The 20,235-nt window shown below is 49.7% G+C and overlaps 1 protein-coding gene across 1 annotated transcript in view; it reads right to left on the reverse strand.

Annotated features, from left to right (window-relative positions):
* Positions 1-20,235, reverse strand: part of CSMD2 (CUB and Sushi multiple domains 2) — a 587,354-nt gene that overhangs the window by 124,948 nt on the left and 442,171 nt on the right. Inside the window, exons 27-30 of the mRNA XM_012642214.1 lie at positions 18,876-19,067; positions 14,034-14,172; positions 10,123-10,310; positions 5-199 (exon numbers count right to left, since the gene is read on the reverse strand). Of these exons, the coding sequence (XP_012497668.1) occupies positions 5-199; positions 10,123-10,310; positions 14,034-14,172; positions 18,876-19,067 (714 nt within the window). The remainder of the gene's footprint in view (positions 1-4; positions 200-10,122; positions 10,311-14,033; positions 14,173-18,875; positions 19,068-20,235) is intronic.

The raw sequence follows: 20,235 nt of genomic DNA on the forward strand, positions 1-20,235 counted from the left end.
GCACCTGTGCAGACTGGGCGCGGATTGTTCCACACGGGCTTCCCGTCAGACCCCAGGATGCAGCTCAGGGTGGAGGAGCCCTCAACTTCATAGCCCCCATGGCAGTAGTAGGTGATGGAGGAGCCCAGCTTCAGGTCAGACCCCACTCGCGTGCCGTTCTTGATGGAACCAGGATCAAAACATGACTCCCGCGGGTTTTCTGGGAAAAAGAAAAACACACACACGCACACGCACAGAGGCCTGTTAGCAGCCTGTTTCTCCAGTGCAGCACCCAGGAGGAGAACCTGACTTTAGTTAGCCACAGAGAGCACATGGGATTCAATACTGTTAGTCCTGTTCCTTCAGGTCTAGAAACTCCTCTAAATTTGGTTAGAAATCTAAGGCTGGAAATCATATTAAAGAGGGAGATTTCCCCTCCTCTGCCCACATTCTCGCCCTGGTCCACGGATGGAGGAGTTCCAGCCAAACCTCTGAGGCTCTCTCTCATGCCCCTCCTGGCTCTGTCCCAGAGGGAGCATGTGATGCTCTGACAGGTGGGAGCTGACAGTCCCTGACCTATCTCAGCTGCAGGCAGGGGCACTGTGGTAAAGGCCAGTGTGCAGGCGCAGCTCACCCCCTGCTCAGCCCTGACCCCCTCCACCCTCCAGCGTGGCAGGCCTGGCTTTTTGTCTTCAGTCGGGAAGCAGGGTGGACGGCGTGCCTCAGGAGACGGCTCTTTCTCTCCCTCTCCCTTCTGCCCCACCCACTGCTGGCTGGGGAGGTGGATCTGGCATCTGCTCTGCAGGCCCAGTCACATCCGCCTGGTGCAGGCACTGCGGGGTGGATGCGTCCCCATGCTTAGATCCAGGGAGGAAGCAGGAAACCTCACTTCCCTTCTGGTTAGGGTTACCTAACCTCTGGGACAAATCAAGGTCTCCAGTACAGTTTTCTAGGGCTTTGCACTGGGTGTTGGGTACTTGCCAGGTTATGGAAACCTCAGGATTTCCCCATTTGGCTATTGATCCTCAATGGTCTTCCCAATCAGTTATGTCATGGATGTGTCCAACTGTCATCTACTCTGTCCTTCTGCACCAGATAAGAACATACCTGACATTGCCTGAGGATTGGGAGCACTAGCTCTACACATCCTTCACCATCAGCCGGAAATCCTGAGCAGCTCTTGGGAGCCAACGCTCCCGTCCATCCACTATGGCCTTTCCTCAGTCCCCCTTCTAATAAGCTCACTGATGGTCAAGAAGCCTGTCCTTGGGGCTGGGCAATGGCAGGCCATGGCCGAGGCCAGTCAGTACCAGGGAGATGCATTGAGAATCAGGTTTCCATTACAGTCGTAGAGGCTATGGGGGGGCACCAGAGAGGTCTAGAGAGGGGGGCTCACAAAGAGGTGCTGACAGCCCTTGCAGAAGGATTCAGAAATTCAAAGAGCCGCACTAAGGAGGAAAGAGCCGGAACAGAAGGGATCAGAGTTCATTCATCAGAGATGAATGGCTCAGTGGGAATTTTGCTGAGGGCGGTCCTTGTCACCTGGGTACCTTTTAGACTACCTGCACAGGAGGCAGCTGCTGCTGAGGCTGTCACTCAGCTGCCAATCAGCCGGCTGACTGATGGGGTGGGAGTCTGAGAGTCTATGATCCTGCCAAGTCTAGCTACTCTTGCATTTGAGCCCTTCTGATCATCCCGCTCTTTAAGTCTTCCCCCATAGCTGAGGGTGGAGCAGTTCTGGATGTACTACTGCATTTAAACTCAAGTGGCACCCAGACAATGGTCACTTGCCTAGCAGAGGACCCCTCAGTGGTTTCCTCATGTGCCCTGTGATGTGTTGCCTTGACCCTTTCAGCAAATCTGTCCTCTACGTAATCCTAGTGGCTCTGGCCAGAATATGAATGGTCATTGGGTGACCCATATGTGAATCGCAGAGATACAGGGAACATTTATATATACTTATATACATAGGTAACTTCTATTTTATTGAGGAAAAGATCACCACCACACACTGGCAGACAAGGCTACAAAATTTTTGGTATAAATGTCTAGAATTTAAATATTATGTTTTATATGTGGATGTATCTATTAATTAGGAAACATTTTTCATATATTAAAATATATCCACATTTTATACGTGTGCAGGCAACTGTCACCATGTCTTATGTTTCATTTGTCCTTTTTATAAATTCAAAGTGAGTCAAATATTCAGAAAAATTAAGTAACTTGGAAGCAAGTTCACACAGCTCATAAGAGGCAGAACTAGCTGTGGCCCCAATATCTGTTTCCCTTCTTCGTCCTTCTACCATGGAGCCCAGATTCTATCCAGAGCTTCAAGGCATTAGCTGAATTCTACATTTCCCAGCCTCCTGGGGAGCCAGGTCTGGCCAAAGAGATGTAAACACGAGTCAGACCCTGTCTGCCGAAAACAATCCAGTAGCGTCCTGTCTTGCTCAGAGAAAAAGCCAAAATCCTTTCAGGCCTCCAAGGCCCTGTGCATGTGGCTCCCAATCGTCCCCTTCATGACCTCTGCTCCTGTCGTACCTTTGTGAACTTGGCTCCGACCACACTGGCCTCTGTGTGCGGGACATTCCCTGGTTGGCACGGCTCCCTCTCTCACCTCTTTCAGGACTGAGCTCAGTGTCTCTTCCTCAGTGACACTCTGTGAGCAGCTATTTCAAATTGCAATATTCCTCTCCCCAACACTCCCTGACACCATTCTTTGCTTTCTCTCCACTGTGATTAATACTCCCTCATCTACTATATGTTTACCTTGTATTTTTCTGCCTTCCTCCACTAGAATGCAGGTTCTGGAAGGGCAGCTTTTCAGTTTTGTTCACTGCTGTATTCCAGTGCCTGACACATGGTATGCACTTAATAAATATCTTCTGTGGATTCATGTGGAACTTCTAGAAAGGCTGCTTAAGGGAAGTTGACTCAGCTGAGGAATGCTCATGGGCCCCTCCCTCTTTCCTCCCTCCCTTGCTCCCTCAGTCTAGAACTCAGACCTGATGGCTGGAGTCTCAGTTGCCACCTTGGGTCCGAGATACCCTTGAGGATGGGGTCAGGGACTGGCATGGGAGAGCAGAAGGACGGACGGAGCCCAGGTGGAGCCTCCCCATCAACCCTAAATCACGACCTCAAGACTTCTTTTACAAGAAGGGTAATAAACTTTTACCTTGTTTAAGCAACTGTGTTTTTGGGTAACTGCTGCACTGGCATTGGACCCCCACTGGGTATGACTGCCCCAGAACTTTACAGACACCACAGTGTCCTTTCTTCTCTACTTTGTGTGGCAAACTCATACACTCTTCAATGCTACCCTCTCTGAGGTTTCCTGAACTCTGCCTTCTCTCTGGCAGAATTCTGTTTTTCTTTCCCTGGCTGTAGCATGTATCATATCACACTGGTAGGTCGGGTAAGTGTATTTCTTTCCAGTGGGTTCTGAACGCTTGAAGGAAAGGCACCAACACCTAGTCTTCCATAACCCTGGCAGCTAGCACAGCACTTGGCACCAGGGCTGGCCATATTTGGCACATAATAGAGGCTTAATAAATGGCTGCTGAATTGTCTGGCTGAACACTTTGAGGCTTGGAAAACCAACCACCACATCAGTGCTTCCATCTAAAGCCTCTGTTCTATATTTACTCACGTGTCAGAGGAAGATGAGCTCATCATTCCAAGCATTATCACATTAATAACAACGACAAGGATAATGGTAATGATGATAGCCCCTTACATAGGAATATCACTTCATAATTTCCAAAGCACTTTCCAATCTGTTATCTCATTTGTATCTCACAATACCCTCTGCAGAAATCAGGGCCAGGTATGCTCGTGTTCAGCTTATCGATGAAGAATGTGGTGATGAGAGAGGACAATGAGTTTTCCAAGCCATTCAGCTCTTTAGAGGTGGAATTACGACTCAAATCAGGTCTTCAGTCTGCCAGACCAGAGCTCAGTCATGATAACACTAAATGACTCAAACATCACGATGATGATAATAAATAATCCAAACCCTCCAAAATAGGAAAATTAAAATAATCAGCTTCTCTGTGGTCGTAACAGATGAAGCTTACTTCCAGACTTTGCAATGGCAAAAAACTGAAAACAACCCAAACATTCAACCAGTAAGGAGCTGGTTAAAAAGGCTGGATCAGAGGCATCCACTGAACTACAAGCAGCTTTGAAAAAGCATAAATCTTTGAATACTGATATGGGAAGATGCCCAAGATCTATTGTTGGGGAAAAAAACAAAAACAAAAAAACCAGATTGCAGATTAGTACACACAGTGTGATCTCATTCATACAGAGCAGGGATCAGCAAACTGTAGCCTACAGGTCACTGGCTGCCTGGCTTTGTAAATAAAGTTTTACTGGAACACAGCCTTTTGTTTACAGGCCTTTTGTTTACATACCGTCTGTGACTGCTTTAGCATTGTAACAGCAGAGCTGAGTAGTAGCCACAGAGATCAACTGGAGTAAAAATATTTCCTCCCTGGCCAGAAAAAAGTTCCCAACCCCTGGTATAGAATTTATATTACTTTATATTTATAGAAAATACCTGAAATCAGATAACGAATTATTAATAATGGTACTTCAGGGAATGGTGATATTGGGGGATGTTAAGTTAAGAGTATATCTTATCTGCTTTTATAGTGTTTGCATTTTTCCAACAAGCATTACTTTAAAAATAGGCAAAAAATGAAGATATTTCCATTTTGAATTTAAAAAGGGTGACCCGTGGCAACAGCAGGTTGTGGGAATGAGGGTGGTAGCAGGTGTGGAAATCTGGCCATAGCTCCCAGGCCCACAGTGTTACTTCCAAGGGCTTGAAAGAGAAAAATATATATTTTTTAGTACCTTCTGGTACAAATTGATTTGCCTTGGCCTTTCCTGAGTTATTTCAGGTTCTCTAACACATGCTTGGAACTCCTTCCTCTGAAACACCCTGCACCCCCACTCTTGCACAGAGAGAGCTTCTACTCACCCTGTAGGGCACTGTCTAAATGGCCCCTGCTCAGACAGGCCTTCACCAACCCCCACTCTGAAGTGGGCACCCTGTTTTTCTTCCTCAAAGTAGGCTGCTTTTTTTTTTCTAGCTTCTTCTGCTTTTTTCTTCTTGCTTGTCTACTTAGTTATTGTCTGTTCCCCTCACTCACTGTTAAGTCTCACTGGGGTGAGGACCATGACCATTTGCTCACTGCTGTGCTCTCGGTATCCAGGGGAGGGCGTGGAGTGAAGCAAGCGTTCACTAAACATTTGCTGAGCGAATGAACGGTCTCACACACGTGCATGTGTGGACGTATTATCCTGTCCCTGCCTAGGGAACCCACCACACATGCTGGAAGGGCAGAATAAAACTTTCCCTACCCCATTCTGCTGGTATCTCTGGTCTGGAGAAAGACAACGAACCTCCCTGGGACTTGTATCCAAAAGACAGGGTTCTCCCTGTTCCCTTTGTTTCCTTTTAGCGAAGGGTAAAGCTACCCAGGAGGAATGATTCAGATGAGAAGTGCCTCTGAGCAATGGTCTCCTAGAAGTCCACAGATGGCATGAATGCACTTAGAACCATCTCCTAGAAGGTCCGACGAGGGACCTTCCTGACACCACAGCCACCTCCAGAGGCAACTGAAAAGAGACAACTAAAAACCCGCCCCTCCTTGACTTAGAATTAGGTGGGCCTCCAGCATCTCATCTGCAGGAGAAATGCCTGTCTGTCTGGTTGTCACTAGGATGTAAACTCCATCGAGACTTTGGTTCCCTGCTCTGTTCTCAACCCTTATAACAATGTTTAGCACATGGTAGGTGCTCAATTAACATGTAGTGAATGAACAAATGAATAAAAATGCTGGCTCTGCCCCTTCCCCTTATCCAAAACCCTAATCCCAGGATGCTGCTCAGTGGACACTCGATTTAAACCTGGACTCTCTGCTGAACCCTTTGGGATTTGGAATTGGAATATAAACTGGGATGTGATTCAAAGTCAAGAGTGCGGCAGCCACGCTTATCCCAGGAGAATGGAGAAGCCAGGAACACTGATCTGCAGGGAGAGGAGAACGCAGCAAATGCTCAGAAAGGAGCAGAGGAGACAAGGTGGTCCTGGGGGGATGATAACCTCACTCTCAGGTCCCGATCTCAGGCCCTTGGGAGCTTATGCTTCCTGCCCTGGGGCTCTTGTATTCTAGAAACATTTTGCCTTTTTGTGTTAGAGTGAGTTTTCGTTATCTGTATTGTTAAAATATACAACAGTTTTTCACTTAAATTAGTTTGCTTGTTAGTTGTTTTCCTATACTAACATCTCCTTTTTGTCTCAGATTGTTTTGAGTGGGTTTCTGTTTCTTGGATTCTTATAATAAATTATCTCTCTTTTTTTTTTTTTTTGCTTAAATTGGTCTGAGTGGGTTTTTTGGTTTGAAACTAAATATTACCTAAGATTCAACCAAACTGTTTCAGCTTCCCCCTTGGGAAGTTGGCAGGATGTGGGGAAAGGCCCCTGGTTTCTCTGCCTTGGGTGGAGGGAGGGCTGACTCGGAGAGTGGTTGTCACTGTACTAAGCCCAGCTGAGTCCAGCGACATCTCGCTAGATGGGGCTCTCGCAGGCTCCCCTGACCTCCCAGAGCAGGACCCCTGAAGCCACAGCTCCCAGGAGACTCGGACCCTCAGTATTAGCAGAGGCCCGGATCTCTCTAAAAGACATAGACATAGAAGGCTTCTGGATGCCAATTCTTCTCTTCCCAAGGAACCAGCCCTGCCTCATGTGTAAGTTCTCACTGGGCTACATCTCTATCTATGGTGTTCTACAGACTCACAGAGTACAGAAAATCCAAATTCCTTGCTATGGACTGGAGAAGTATACAGACACACATATCACAAATTTCCATGTTACAAATATTCCAGCCTCATACATGTACATGTGCAAAACATAAGCTCATACTTTATTTCTTCAGTAAACAAAAAAGAAATGTACTGTGTTCCACTGGGTTAGCCCCATGAAGAGGGTTCCGTACCCTTCTCTCTTCTCAACAAGGGCGCAGCAAATGAAATACCAGTTACACAGGGAAAAGGCAGTGGGGTGGAAAAGAGTGGATCAAAGTGCATGCCAAGTACCTGCCAGTACTGGGCACTCTGCTAGGTGCTGTGCCTATTCACCAACCCTCACAATGGCTCCTGCGTCTCATGTCATAGTCCCCCTTTGACTGATGAGGAAGCAGATGCTCAGAGAGGTTAGGTAACTTGTTTCAGGTGTACAGCTAATAAGTGGTGGAGCCCACCCTATAAAGAAAGATATTGAGCATGGCAGAATATCACCCAGACCATGGGATCTGGTAGCAAAGTAGACCCATTCCAGGGATCCAGGGATCCTGAGATAGGGACACCACAGGGTAAGGCAGGGCCCCTGGGTTTTCCACCAAATGGGCTACCAGAGATAATAGGGGGGACTAGTATTAGGAGGTGTGTAGTCTGGGAAGGCAGGTAGGCAGCTTGAGGTTCTCAACAGGCACCCCCTACTCCCCAAACACCCACATTTATCTTTATCTTGGAACTGGTACTGCATATCCTAATGCAGTGGTGGAGGGTGAGCCAGTAGGCTGTGCCTCCCATCCTGCCTCTTCCTGGTAGCTGGCTCTCCTTCAGCCGCTTGGCTGGTTCCAATGGCAGCTGGGAAGGCCTTAGTCCCTGGGCTGTGTTTTGGACCTGAGGACCCATCTAGATGCTATCTTGGGCCAGCAGCTGGCCCAAGAGCTTCACTGGGAAAGAACTTAGAGGGGTGGCTCTCAGCCCATGAATTTCCCTGGAGAAAACCTGGGGGAGAGATGGCCACAGCCAGGTTGCCATGAGCAAGGTGATTGGAGAGGAAGCTGAGGGAATCTCTACCCAGTAGCTTTCTGTACCCAGGGAAGAGGAAATGAAATCATCTTATAAGAATGAGGCTGATAGTGATACCATTTGGGGTGAAATTTTAGAATCTCCGACAAGGAAAAGAACTCCGTTCTAACAAATCAGAGGCAGCTCCAGTGGCCGCTAAGGCTTAGCTGGGGTTAAAGGACATTACTTGCAGTGGCTCTAAACATCATGTTTGCTCAGCTGTCCTCAGCTGCTTGGGTGTGGATTTAACAAAGGGTGCAGTTTTGCATGGTTTATGCAATAGAAGGACCAGTGGGCAGGAAAATTGAGGGTACTGATGAGAATATGGATAAAGATATGAATAATAACAAAATGATGATGACGATACGGCAGTGGGAATGGTGGTGGGTGGAGCAGTCGAGGTCCCAGGCTGGGTCTAAGTCAGGTGCCTTCTGTTAGAATTCCAAAAGGTCTGACTGTTTGATCTGATACCAACACGTGGAGAAGGGTTTGGATACAGGAGGTTTGCTGAATGACAGGTACCTGGAGGAAGCGAGGAGGCAAAATATCCATTCCCCAGGCCAGCCCCATGGGACAAGAAGACTACAAGCAAAACACTCTCTATTCTGTGTACCAATCTTCCAGAACTGTACCTGATGAACAGCAGACAACTGAGAGCTATGGGAGTTCAGTGCATCGATGGATGTAAAGTACTTAGAGTAGCACTGGCGGTTGGTAAACACTGAGTTAGCTGCAGTTAGGAGCATTATCTGCGCGCTCATGTGAGATATTCCCAGGGGCTCAGAAATATTTAATGAAGGGACACTTTAAAAGGTGGCTGAGGTCCTACATTATACAAATGGGGAATATGAGCCAGAAAATTTTTAATTTTAACTGGTAATGTGACCCCATTTGTACACACAGGCTGATGAGACCTGGGAGAACTTGGGTTATAGTAGAAATAACAAAATCTCTCATCTCTAGAGTATCTGTAGAGTGTTAGTCCACATGGGCATGACGCATACATACATACACATATAAAATATGCATGTATAAAGTATCTTTTAATCTTAACCTTCTGCAACATAATTATTATTACCACCATTTTGTAGACAATGTTCCAAGAGATAATAACTTGCCGAGCTCACAAATCAAGCAAGAAATGGAGCTAGGATTTGGATAATGGGGTTTGGGATAATTAGGGAAGAATAAAAGGTCAAAAAGAGATTAACAGAGTAGAAGAAAGCGGAGTGCTCGAGAGCCTGGAACGACTCAGTCTGCTACTAACAATATTTAAACATTGTGGAACGTGTGATACGTGCCAGCACCACACCAAGGACTCTAATGCATGGACTCGTTGATCTTTGTAATATTAACATTTCTGTGAGACAGGAATTTTCCGGCCATCATTTTATAGATGAAGAAATGGAAGCTTTGAGACGTTAGATAAATACATGAACTTTCCATCTGACAGTCTATGGTCTTGACTAGGCAGGGACCTCGCCTGTCTTTGTAACCGAATTTTTACTGGAACACAACCATGCCCATGCCATTATGTTTTGTCTATGGCCGCTCTAGCCCTACAACGGCAGAACTGCATAGCTGCAATATTTGCTACCTTAAAGAGAACAATTGTTGACTTCTGCTTCTGACCCCTACACTGTGAGCTTGCCTTGATTAGTTCAAAGGTGCAATGGGAGCAAGACATCAGGAAAGATATGCAAATGTGATCAGGAAGTATCAGAAAGTGACTGGTCTATGACAAGGTGCCACAGTATGGCCAAGAAGTATCCTGGGGACAGAGGTCCAAGCATTGTGACCCTAGGATTGGATGGGCTGTTCACATGGTGTTAAAGTCACCCAGATGGTGGGAGGCTTCGGGGTAGAGAGGAAGGTTGAGCCTCATGTCCAAACCCTCCTGAGTGAGAGGGAGTGACTAGGAAGATATTAGCCGAGAGGTATGGAGTGAGGCTATGAGACTGAAGTAGAGCTAGGAATGACCCTCTAAAAAAGGGGAGAAAAAGGGGAGAAGAAAGGTAATGGTTTGGAAATAAAAATGAGGTGCAAGAAGAATGCTGGCCCCCTTCTCTCCCAGCCCTGGGGCACATGGGAGTGAAGGACTAAGCCACCTAGGGACCGCAGGGAAGGCAGATTCTCTGCAGGTGGCAGCAGTGCCAGGGTTGGCGTGGGCACCCTGTGGTCCCGCCCAGGGCTCTCCTCACTGCACTACACTCTCCCCCTCTGCCACGTCTGGCCGGCCCTGCCCTCAGTAATCTCTGGCTCCAGGGCCCTTACCTGTGTAGTCAATGACGAAGCCAGCATTGCTCACAGATGCGTCGCTGCGGAAGGCGAGGAAGAGGCTGTTGCTGCTGCTTTCAATGCGGCCTGGGAGCTGGGAGCCATAGAAGCTTCCTATGAGAGGGCTGAGAGAGTCCCGTCCGTCGTAGATATGGAGGAAGTCATAGCCAGGCTCCAAGTTAAAGCTGGGGAACAAAAACATCCCACCCCCACCCCACTAAGGTCAAATAAAGGCTCATGCTGGGGCCTTAGGCTCAACCGAAGGATGGGGCCTCCCAGAAAGCAAGCCCCCCACCCCACTGACACTCAACACCTGAGGACTGGCTGGAGGGAGGGTGAGGATGAAGCCCCGCTGACCTCCCAGTCAGGTGTGAAGGTGGGCAAGGTAGGCGTAGGGGCAGAGGAGGCAGAGTCCACAATCAGTGCCCAAAACTCTGGAGCTGAAAACCTAATGTCCTCCTTACACAGAAGGGAAAATGAGATGCCCACTCTAGACACCGAGTGGTCACCTAAGCGGGTCCAGAACACAGGTCTCACACCTGACACTAACATTTTTTATACCGTGCTACTCTGTACATCTTTTCTAAGAGGGAAAGAGACACCCAGGGAGCCGGTTCCAGGCAGGAAGGGGCCTGTGACCACGAAGGAGCCTGGCTTTGTGCCTTTATCCAGAGCCCGTCCTCCTGCTCTCCCCAGGGGCTGCTTCCACCCCACTCCACGCGCCCACAGGTGTGCCTCTCTTTTAGCTATCCTGGCCCTGGCGTGGAGGAAAATCCATTTAAAAAACTGTCTTAGTTTAGCAAATTGAATATTACAGTTCAAGACTGTAATTTGTCCCGCTGGAACGGCTAGAGTGAAAATGATGGAGAGTGCCAAGTATTGGCAAGAACGTGCAGCCCCTGGAGCTCTCACGCCCTGCTGGTGGGAGTGTGAATTGGTTCAACCACTTTGGAAGACCGTTTCGTTGTTAGCTACCAAATCTGAACACGTGCCTGTCCTATGATGCAGCGATTCCACCCTTAAGTGCATATCCAACAGAAGCAATCGATACCAATCAGGTGTGCCAAGATGACAGCAATAGAAAAGTAAATGAGCTTGCAGAGAACAGATTTTGGATGCCAACTCATTCACATCCAGCCCTGGGCTGGGATATTCAGGTATGGTAAGTCCTCAAGGACATCGATAGGCTCTTGTATACTACGACTTAAAGCAAAATGATGTATAACAAAACCAGTTTTTTTCCTCATCAACGTTACAAGGAAATGACATTGAATGAAACAATATTATTTGAACACCTGCTGTACATTGTTTGGCTTAAAGTGGCAGGTTCTTGGAAACGATGTTAAGCGAGACTTACTATGTGCCATTTGGCTGGACTGAGAATGAAATGGCTATTCGACCCTTTGGCTGAGACATATGGTAGAGAGAGGAGGCCACACATCTCTACGGCACAGGGGTAAGGCTGGTGAGACAGGGTGGAGAGCTGGGGGAGGGGCACAGAGCCAGATGTGCACTGACCTTCCTCCCGCTCGGCTGCCTCTCACACTGGTGTGGGCTGTGGGGTTACCACACCACTGCCGGGTAACACCATGTTCTTGCACTTGTAATTCAGCTTCTACTTTTTCTAAAGTCCCCAGGGAAGGGTTTGGAGCCAGTCACTCTTGGTCACAAATGATGGCACTGCCACTTCTTAAAAAAGTGCCTTCTGTCTGCCCCTCCTTTCCTTCAATCATCAAATTTTATTTGCACCCTGAATATGCCAGGCACTGTGCAAGGTGCCAAGGACACAGAGACAAGGCAGACACCACCCCTGCCTTCGGGAAGTTCATGGCGCTGCAGGAAGTGAGGAGTGAGGTTATGAGATTGAAGCGTAGCTAGGAATGACCCTCATAGAAAAAGGGGAGAAGAGGAGCAATGGTTTGGAAATAAAAATGGGGTGCAAGAAGAACGCATGCCACCTTCTCTCCCAGCCCTGGGGCACGTAGGGGTGAAGGACTAAGATGTGTCAACAACAGAGGGAAGTATACGGCCTGCCCCAGGCAGAGCGGGAGCACAAAACAAGGTTCCCCGGGGAGCGTGCGAGTGAAACTTCCAGAGGAGGTCAGGCCTGAGCTGGGTTTTGGGAGCCAAGAAGATCCTCAGAGGGTGGACCGGAGGGCAAAGGAAGTGGCTCTGAGGGAATAAGCAGAGGCAAAGTCACAAGGGCAGGACGAGTCTGAGAGGCCCTGGCACCGCAAGGAGTCAGGCTGGCCGGCGCTCAGGGCTTGGGACGGGCTTGGGGACTGACTGGAGACGTGGGCAGGGGCCGGACTGTTTGGAATGAAACTCCAAAGTTTGGGCCTTTATTTGTAAGCAACAGAGAACTATTATGGGGTTTAAAAATAAAGGATCTATTTGTTTGTTTCTTTGTTTTTAAATCACAATATGATTTATATACTGTGAAATGATCATCCCTGTCAGTTTTGACACATGCATATCAGGACCCAGAACTGTCCCATCGCCCCAGAAAGTCCCCAGTGACCCTTCCCAGCCAACCTTCCCCGCCTCCAGACGCCAGCACTGATCAGAATTCTTTACCATACATTGGTTTTGCCAGTCCTACAATTTTATATGAGCTGAATCATACATTATGTGCTTTTTTGTGTCTGTCTTCTTTCGCTCAGCATAATATTTCTGGGATTCATCCACGGTGTTGCATGTATCAGTAGTTCATTCTTTTTTATTGCTGAGCACTATCATTATGGGATGTTAAAATGGAAACTGGGGTGGTTATTTCAGCATTTTTGAGTGACAAGATCACTGTGACAGCTCGCTGAGGGAGAGATCGTCTGGGAAGGCGAGACGGGGCAGAGCACCCCGTGAGGAGACGAGGGCGGTCATTTAGATGGGAACCCGATGGCAGCCGGGGGTACGGAGAAGAGGGAAGAACGTGAGGTGCGTTCGGGCTGTGGAGAAGTAGTGAGTGGGCGCCAGGGCCAGCCCGAGGTTCAGGACGGAGCTGGTGCGGGGAGAGGGAAGATGCCCATCTGAGGTGCCTGCAGGCCCAGACAGAGGCCCAACACGGGACAGGGAGCCGCCGTGGGCTCCAAAGACAGTCAGGGTGGGTGGCAGAGGGAGTCCCTCTGACAAGAGGACAATGCAGCCACGGGGGTGGCTGGGCCTGTCCAGGAAGACAGGAAGGGGGAAGACTTTGCCCACAAAGTCTGGCAGAGGCAGCGGGGGGAGCACAGGGCACATGAAGTCACAGAAGAGTGTGGAGCACCTGGGGAGAGCAACTTCACAGACAGCGGGGAAGCAGCGTGAGGACGGAGGGGCTGACCAAGAAGCAGAGTGGGATGAAACGCGGCCAGTTCTGTTTGGTTTGGAGCCAGGAGTTCGTGGGCGGCTTTTATCAGAGGAGCTTCCAGTGGAACTGTGGAGGCAGAACCCAGATTCCAGGGGCTGGGAGTGAACGGGAGGTGAGGAAGTAGGGAAAGGCAGAGGCAGTTCTTTTGAAGAGTTCATCTGTGAGAGGAATGAAAGGGCGCAGGAGCCGGACGGGGGCCTGGGGGCCGGGGCTGTGCAAAGCTGGGGAGCGGGGGCGGGGGTTGCAGGGGGCGAGGGGGCGAGGAGGAACACGCCACCTCTCTGAATCTCGGTGTCTTCAGAGGGAAGACAGAGATCATGACAGCTACTCCATAAATTACTGTGAGGATTAAATAAGATAATATGTGTGAAACCACGGAGAACAGTGTCTGGCACGTAGATGTTCAGTCACTGCCAGTTTCTCTCTCTCCTTGTCAATTGCTTCACCTCCATGGAACTGAGACCTCTGCTCGCAGACCTGTGCATACTCACCCTGGGACCCGGGTCCTGGACCCGCTAGCTGCTCTGAACCCTTTGTCTCCCACCGGGGGAAAGGTACATACATGTTAAATACCAGGGCGATGACGTAGTCCGGCGAGACGGTCACTTTCCAGTCACATTCCTTGCCTGGTGGGTAGGGCTCTGGGTAGTTGGGCGACAGGATGACTCCCGAGGGTCCGGTCAGGTCTCCCCCGCAGGGAGCTGAGGAGAGAGGAAGACGGGGTAAGGCTGTCACCCCTACCTCCCACCGCAAGGTCAGGCACGGTAGTGGGGGTTGGTCTGACAGGCCAAAGTTAAAACCTGGCTCGAGAGGCTGAGGGGAGTGTGGAATGATGGAGTTTTACTTTGGAGCGATGCACATGTTTTGGAGATAGCCATGGTGGTTGCACGACATTTTGAATGTCCCAAATGCCACTGAATTGTTCATTTAAAAATAGGCAATTTTATGTTATGTTCATTTTACCTCAATAAACGATTAAAAAAAATACCTGGCTGTGTGACCTTAGGGAATTTACCTAACCTCTCTGGACCTCAGTGTCCTCCCTCTATTGTAAAAACAGATATATCTGCTCTGTGGGGTGGCTGTGAAGATTATCGGAGATGTCTGCTAAAGCGTTTGGTATAAATAGTCAGTATGCACAGATATCACTGTCTTCAGACATATGAAATATGTGGTCTCCTTCCACTTCCTCTCTCCGGTTTCCAGGTGAGCTTTGTGGGTATTTATGGCAAGTTCTGGTGCACTCTATGTCAGGAGGCGTGGAAAACGTGATCACGTTCACCTGCCAAGCACGGCTGGTCTCCTACACTGCCAGTGCTCTTGGCATCTGCTCAGGCTGCAGACACCTTCCAACTTTCCAAGAGGCCTTGTCCAAGAGTGTGGCGTACCTCAGTTGTATGGAGACGTGACAAATCCCCAATGAGTCCGCAGTGGGTGCCCTCCCCTGAGGTGACAGGCCTTTCACGCAGGCAGGGAGGGAGGAGGTGGCCAGGCGATACAGCAACCACCCCTCGGGGACCTCCTGGGCAGCTCCCCCAGATCCTGAGTCAGGACGAGGCTGTCGTGCTGTGGCATGAGGGCAGAGTAGAAGCTGGGAAGTGTGTGGGGTCACTAACAGGAAAGATGGCTTAGGCTATTAGTATGGCTCGGTCTGGAAACTACAGGGCGCCGTCTGAGGTTGGCAGCGGAGTCGGCAAACGGAGAGCCCACGGGGAGCACAGAGAGCCATTTAAAGGGTGGCCAGGAAATCCAGGATGAGGACATCGGGGTGGGAGCCCAAGGGTATATCCGAGCACCAAGGTTAAGAGCAGCAGCACTTGCCTGTCGCCGAGAGGAGCTTTATTGCCTCATGATGCGGCTTTCCCTCAGGGAGAGGCTTAAAGGGCTGGGTTGGCCCCTAATAGAGTGTGAAAAAATGACCGGCCTTCGGGTCAGGACATAAAAGCTGGACGTGGCTGAACACAAAACCTGAGTGGTCATGAGCAGTGTGTTTTTTCCATGGGAAAATATATCCCAAGTACCATCGTGAGCACCACAAACACTCAAGTAGGCACCTGCTACGTGTCACATCTGACGAATGGCATTTTAGATACATTGTCTCATTTGTGTCTCATGAACAACCCCATCAATGCCGAATTATTCTTCCTGATTTACGAAGGAGAAAACTGAGGCTCAGAGAGGTTGTGTAACTTGCCCAGAGTCACTTTGGGACTTAAACCCACACCAGTCTGGCTCTGAAGTCCGACGTTCTCCCTCCTCTGCTGCCTCAGTCAGTGGTGGTCGGGGTGGAGGAGAGCTCCCCCCGCAGGCCAGCCGGGGAGAAGCCCCAGCTGCGAGAGCTTCTGTGGGTGAGGATGGTTCCTTGAGTCTGGTCAGCTTGTGCCCCACCGGCCTCTCCTCCGAGGAACCTTCTCGAGAGCAGAGTGCTAGATACGTGGGCCTGCGCAGAGGCCTGTACCATCGGGCCAGAACCTTGAACTTAGCAAAGCAAGACTGCGATGTCCAGCCCAGATGGTGGCCCTGCCCAGGCCAGCCTAGAAACAGAGTCTGTGTGTAGCCAGGGAGAGCAGAAAGCCTGTGTCATGTCAGAAGTTCCAGCTCCTTCAGGGACTCTTCCGAAGGGGGCACCATGCGGCCTCCATCCTAGGCAGGGGTTACCAGGCTCCATCACCCTTTGCCAGCTCCGGCTTCTTCCTGCAAGTTTGTCGCAGACAGGGGGAGTCTGCCTGTTTCTGAAACTGCCCCTGTGACTCTCCTGCCAACCCTCTAAGAGCTCTCAGTTTGTTTGGGTTCTAGGCCTCTGGCCTGGCACAGCTCTCTCCCCAGTGGCTCCTGCCACCAGGCACCTGCTTCCCACTCAGGACCCCAGTGTGAGCTGCACTGTTCTCTGCCAGCTGTGCCCCGGGGCCCTGGATGGATTCCTCGGATCCCGCTGCTCTGGGCTGCTTGAGGGGTCCAGCTGAGCTTACTAAACCTTGCTGCCCCGACGGGAGCAGGCACACACTGCTAATCCTTTCACATGGCCAAGGAGTGGGCGGTCTGCGCTGAGGCAGACAGTTGTGGAAAGGGCATTGATTTGAAAATTGCACAGTCCTGGGTTCAAATTCTGAGAAGCCACCCACTGGCTGTGCAAGTTTGGGCAAGTGATCCACCTCTCTGAGCCTCCATTTCCTCATCTATAAAATAGAAGAAGAGTGATGACAATGGCTTCTAAACATGCACAGTGTTGACTATGAACGGTTCTAAGTGCTTTGCAATATTTTCTTTTTTAATCCTCGAAACAACTCTACAAGGTGAGTATTACTATTTTCTCTATTTTACTGGCGAGGAAACTAAGGCACAGGGACGTTAAGTACTTTGTCTAAGGCCACACAGACTGTCGTGGTGAAGCCAGACGGGAATCCAGGTGGTTGGAATCCTGAGCTCTAAACTGACCACGTGGTGGTTTCAACTGTGAGAAAGCAGCTCACCGTCTAGCCCACTGCCTATCATGGGGAGACACTCGGTAAATATTTGTCTCCTCCCTATAATGAAGGGTTATCAAGGCCAGCTAGACCCCTCATGGCAGAATGCCCAGGGAGCTGGAAATTAGAAGCTTGTCACTGGGATTTCCAGTTTGTTTGAGAGAAGAGGCAAAGGCATTTATTTTGTTGCCTGAGGAACATTCCCCAAAGCCGAGCGTAGAAGAATAGGCACTGAAAGCCGAATTAACCTCTCTGCCCTGCCTGCTGCACACTTACTGCTCTCATCAGCCTAACACAGCGCAGCCTCCTTCTCCACCTGGGACAGTCTTGTCTCAGGACCTGCTTTTCTGCAAAGTATCTAAGGCATCGCAGCCGTGCAGCATGCTGGATTTGGGAGGGGCCTCAGAATTCCCTTGGCCAGATGGAGTTCTGGCGTAGAAAAGGGAAGTGAGTCCAAAAACTTGCAGGAAGGAAGCAAAGAAGGGAAGGGAGGAAGGAGGGAGGGAAGTCAGTGTCTCTTGAGATGAAGGTTAGTGTATCCTCCACCATAGCGACATGAGGGGAGTGTATTTACCCTCGTAGATGAGGAAATTCAGGCTCGGAGAGTTGAAGCAATTTTCCCAAGGCCACTGAACGAGTGAATGGCAGAGGCATGAGCTAAACCCGGCTCTGTCTACTTCACTATCCCGTGTTCTTTCCTGTGCAGCACAATGCACAGTGCAGAGCCGAGCTGGTTCTGGAACCCAGGTGTCAACCTCCTGTCCCTGTACGCTCACCACGCTCTTGCCCCACCTATCTAGGTGACTCCTAATTCTTACTGAGGAACAGGAGTTAGTGTCTCGGAGTCACAACTGGCAAAGGCCAGTCCTCAGACGCCTGGACAGCGCCTCCCATCCAGCCTGCGTGAAGAGGGTGCGGGCGGCGCAGAAGGAAGTCCCTGGCACCCGTCCCCAGCAGGGGGGTGGCGTGGGAGGTAGGAAAATGAGAGGCTTTGCGTTTAGGCTGGCGTGGGTGTGAATCTTGGCTCTGCCATACCCTAGCTCTGGGATTTGGGGCAAGATATCCAAATTTGTCTAAGTTTCAGTTTCCTCAGTTGTAAATGAGGAAATGGTGCTAATTTCAGAGAGCTGGCCGAGAAAGTTAAATGAGGTCACCTAAGTAAATGCCCAGTATAAGTATGGGGCAGGCACACAGTGAGGGCTCAGGGACAGTCGGTTCTCTTCTAACACCCGGCGTTGACACGGGAGATAAACGCATTCGTTATTTCGCCTCAGCAGAAGAGCCATGTGGGAATGAGCACCTGGTCATTTTTGTTTTGATTTCTCTTTCTTTCCTGTCCCCTCTTCCTATCTCAAGTAGTGAGAAGGCAGGATTATGCAGGACCCGCCCTTCACAAGCGGCATGACTTTGGAAAGTCTCAGGGCCTTCGTTTCTTCATCTGTCAAATGGGGAGATTTTAAGACTGAGGCTAGATCTAAAGAACCAGAACCCAGCTAACCACTAATTTCTTTGAGAACAGGAAGAGTGAGGTTCTTTTCTTTGCACCCTGGCCCTGTGGGTGTCCTGCTAGTGCTTCAGGTAGAAGAGAACCATTTCGGAGCCTGCTGACCCTCACTACCCAAGGTGACCCATTGTCCCAGAGAGAAAGGGACAGATCTGCCTGGCATGGCAATCTCTGGGACCAGTTTAGCAAGCGAAAGGTCTGTAGTGTTGTGTGTGTGTGGAGTGTGAGCGTGTGAAGGGGAGTGAGTGAGTGTGGGCACACAGGCATGCAAAGAGGGTAAACTTTGGGTTTCTAGGACTTTCGTCCATTCCAATTCTCCTGGCCCCAGGCTCAAGACGCAGCCGCCCCTTCTGTGCAGGGGGCCGGAGCACACAACCGTGGGCCCAGAGGGCAGCGTGGGCCCAGAGGGCAGCGTGCGCCCTGCAGCTGTTTGTACCGATGCACGTTGGTGGGCTGGGCTGCCAGAAGAACCTGTTCTCGATCTTCACGCAGCTGATCTCAGCACTTCCCTGCAGGGCGTAGCCAGGGTCGCACTGGAACACCGTGGAGTCGCCGGCTTCCCAACTGTCGCCACTCCGGCTCCCATTCTGCGGGACCCCGGGGTCATTGCAGGAGGTTGCTGTGGACACTGTGGCAAGAAAACAGAAGGGGAAGTGGAGTTGCCTGAGGGTTGGCTGGATAAGAAGCTTCTAGCTCATCACCCTTGCTGACTGCCATCACCAGTGCCACTACCACGACCGACCACCAGCACCTCCGCACCATTGGCGCTCGCTGTGGCAACACTGCCACGACTCTCACTCCCGTTATCGTCACTGCCTCCACCACCACTGTGATCACACACTGTCGCTCTCACTGCCATCACCACCACCCTTCTACCAGTGCCTGCGCCATTACTGTCATCCACCTGTGTGAGATACTACGGGTTAAGCACGACTGCACTGTTATAACTGCAGAATTGAGTTCGGTTTGATCTGAGACTACAAGCGTTGCTACATAGACAAAACATTGCAATTTTGCATAATGGAACTACTGTGATCAGTACGAGGGAGAGACAAGATAATTAAGCCCAAACTTCCTGTATTCGATCAGAAGGGTTTGCAAAGGAGTTTGAGAATTGGCCTGTCTGAGTGCTGAGCAGTGGTGGTGAGGTCGCAGGGAGTTACTGAAGTCAGGTGGTGACCATGCTCTCTCTTGGAATGGCAAACAACCAAGGATCCATTAGGCTGAAACCATGTTCGAAGAAAAATCAGATGTTTGTAGCAAGTGGCAGAGTTCAAAACAAAACATAAGTAGCTGAGGTGTATTAAAAATCCAAAATACTCAGGAATTTGGGAGATGTTTGTTGTCTAGTACCTAACCTAGTCTAACACAGAGCAGGTGTTTTCTAAGCAAACGCTGAATGCATGATAAAAGGAAGGAATAAATGAAAAAAGAATGAGAGAGAAAATGAATGAAAAAAATGCAGCATGAGGAAACACACCAGAGGAAATGGTGCAAGAGTAAGTCCAGACAAAGGATTCCGAGGCAGCTGCAACAACCCTGGCTACCTGCACAGTCCAGAGCCGACAGCAGGGACTGGTCCCCAGCTATGCCATCCCTCATAGACTGTGGTCGGCAGACTCCAGAGATAGAAGGTTCTGCAAGCCACAGGATAAATAATGCTCATTTGCTTGGAGTGTCAGTTTTCTCAAAAATTTCAGGAAAAGTTACTTTTAGACAAAAACAAAAGATTTATTTTGGAGTAGAATGTAAAATTCACATTAATTTCTTAGCAAAAACATGAAGCCTCAAAGAGA

Source organism: Propithecus coquereli, unplaced genomic scaffold, assembly GCF_000956105.1.
Source record: "Propithecus coquereli isolate 6110/MARCELLA unplaced genomic scaffold, Pcoq_1.0 Scaffold178, whole genome shotgun sequence".
NCBI lineage: Eukaryota > Metazoa > Chordata > Mammalia > Primates > Indriidae > Propithecus > Propithecus coquereli.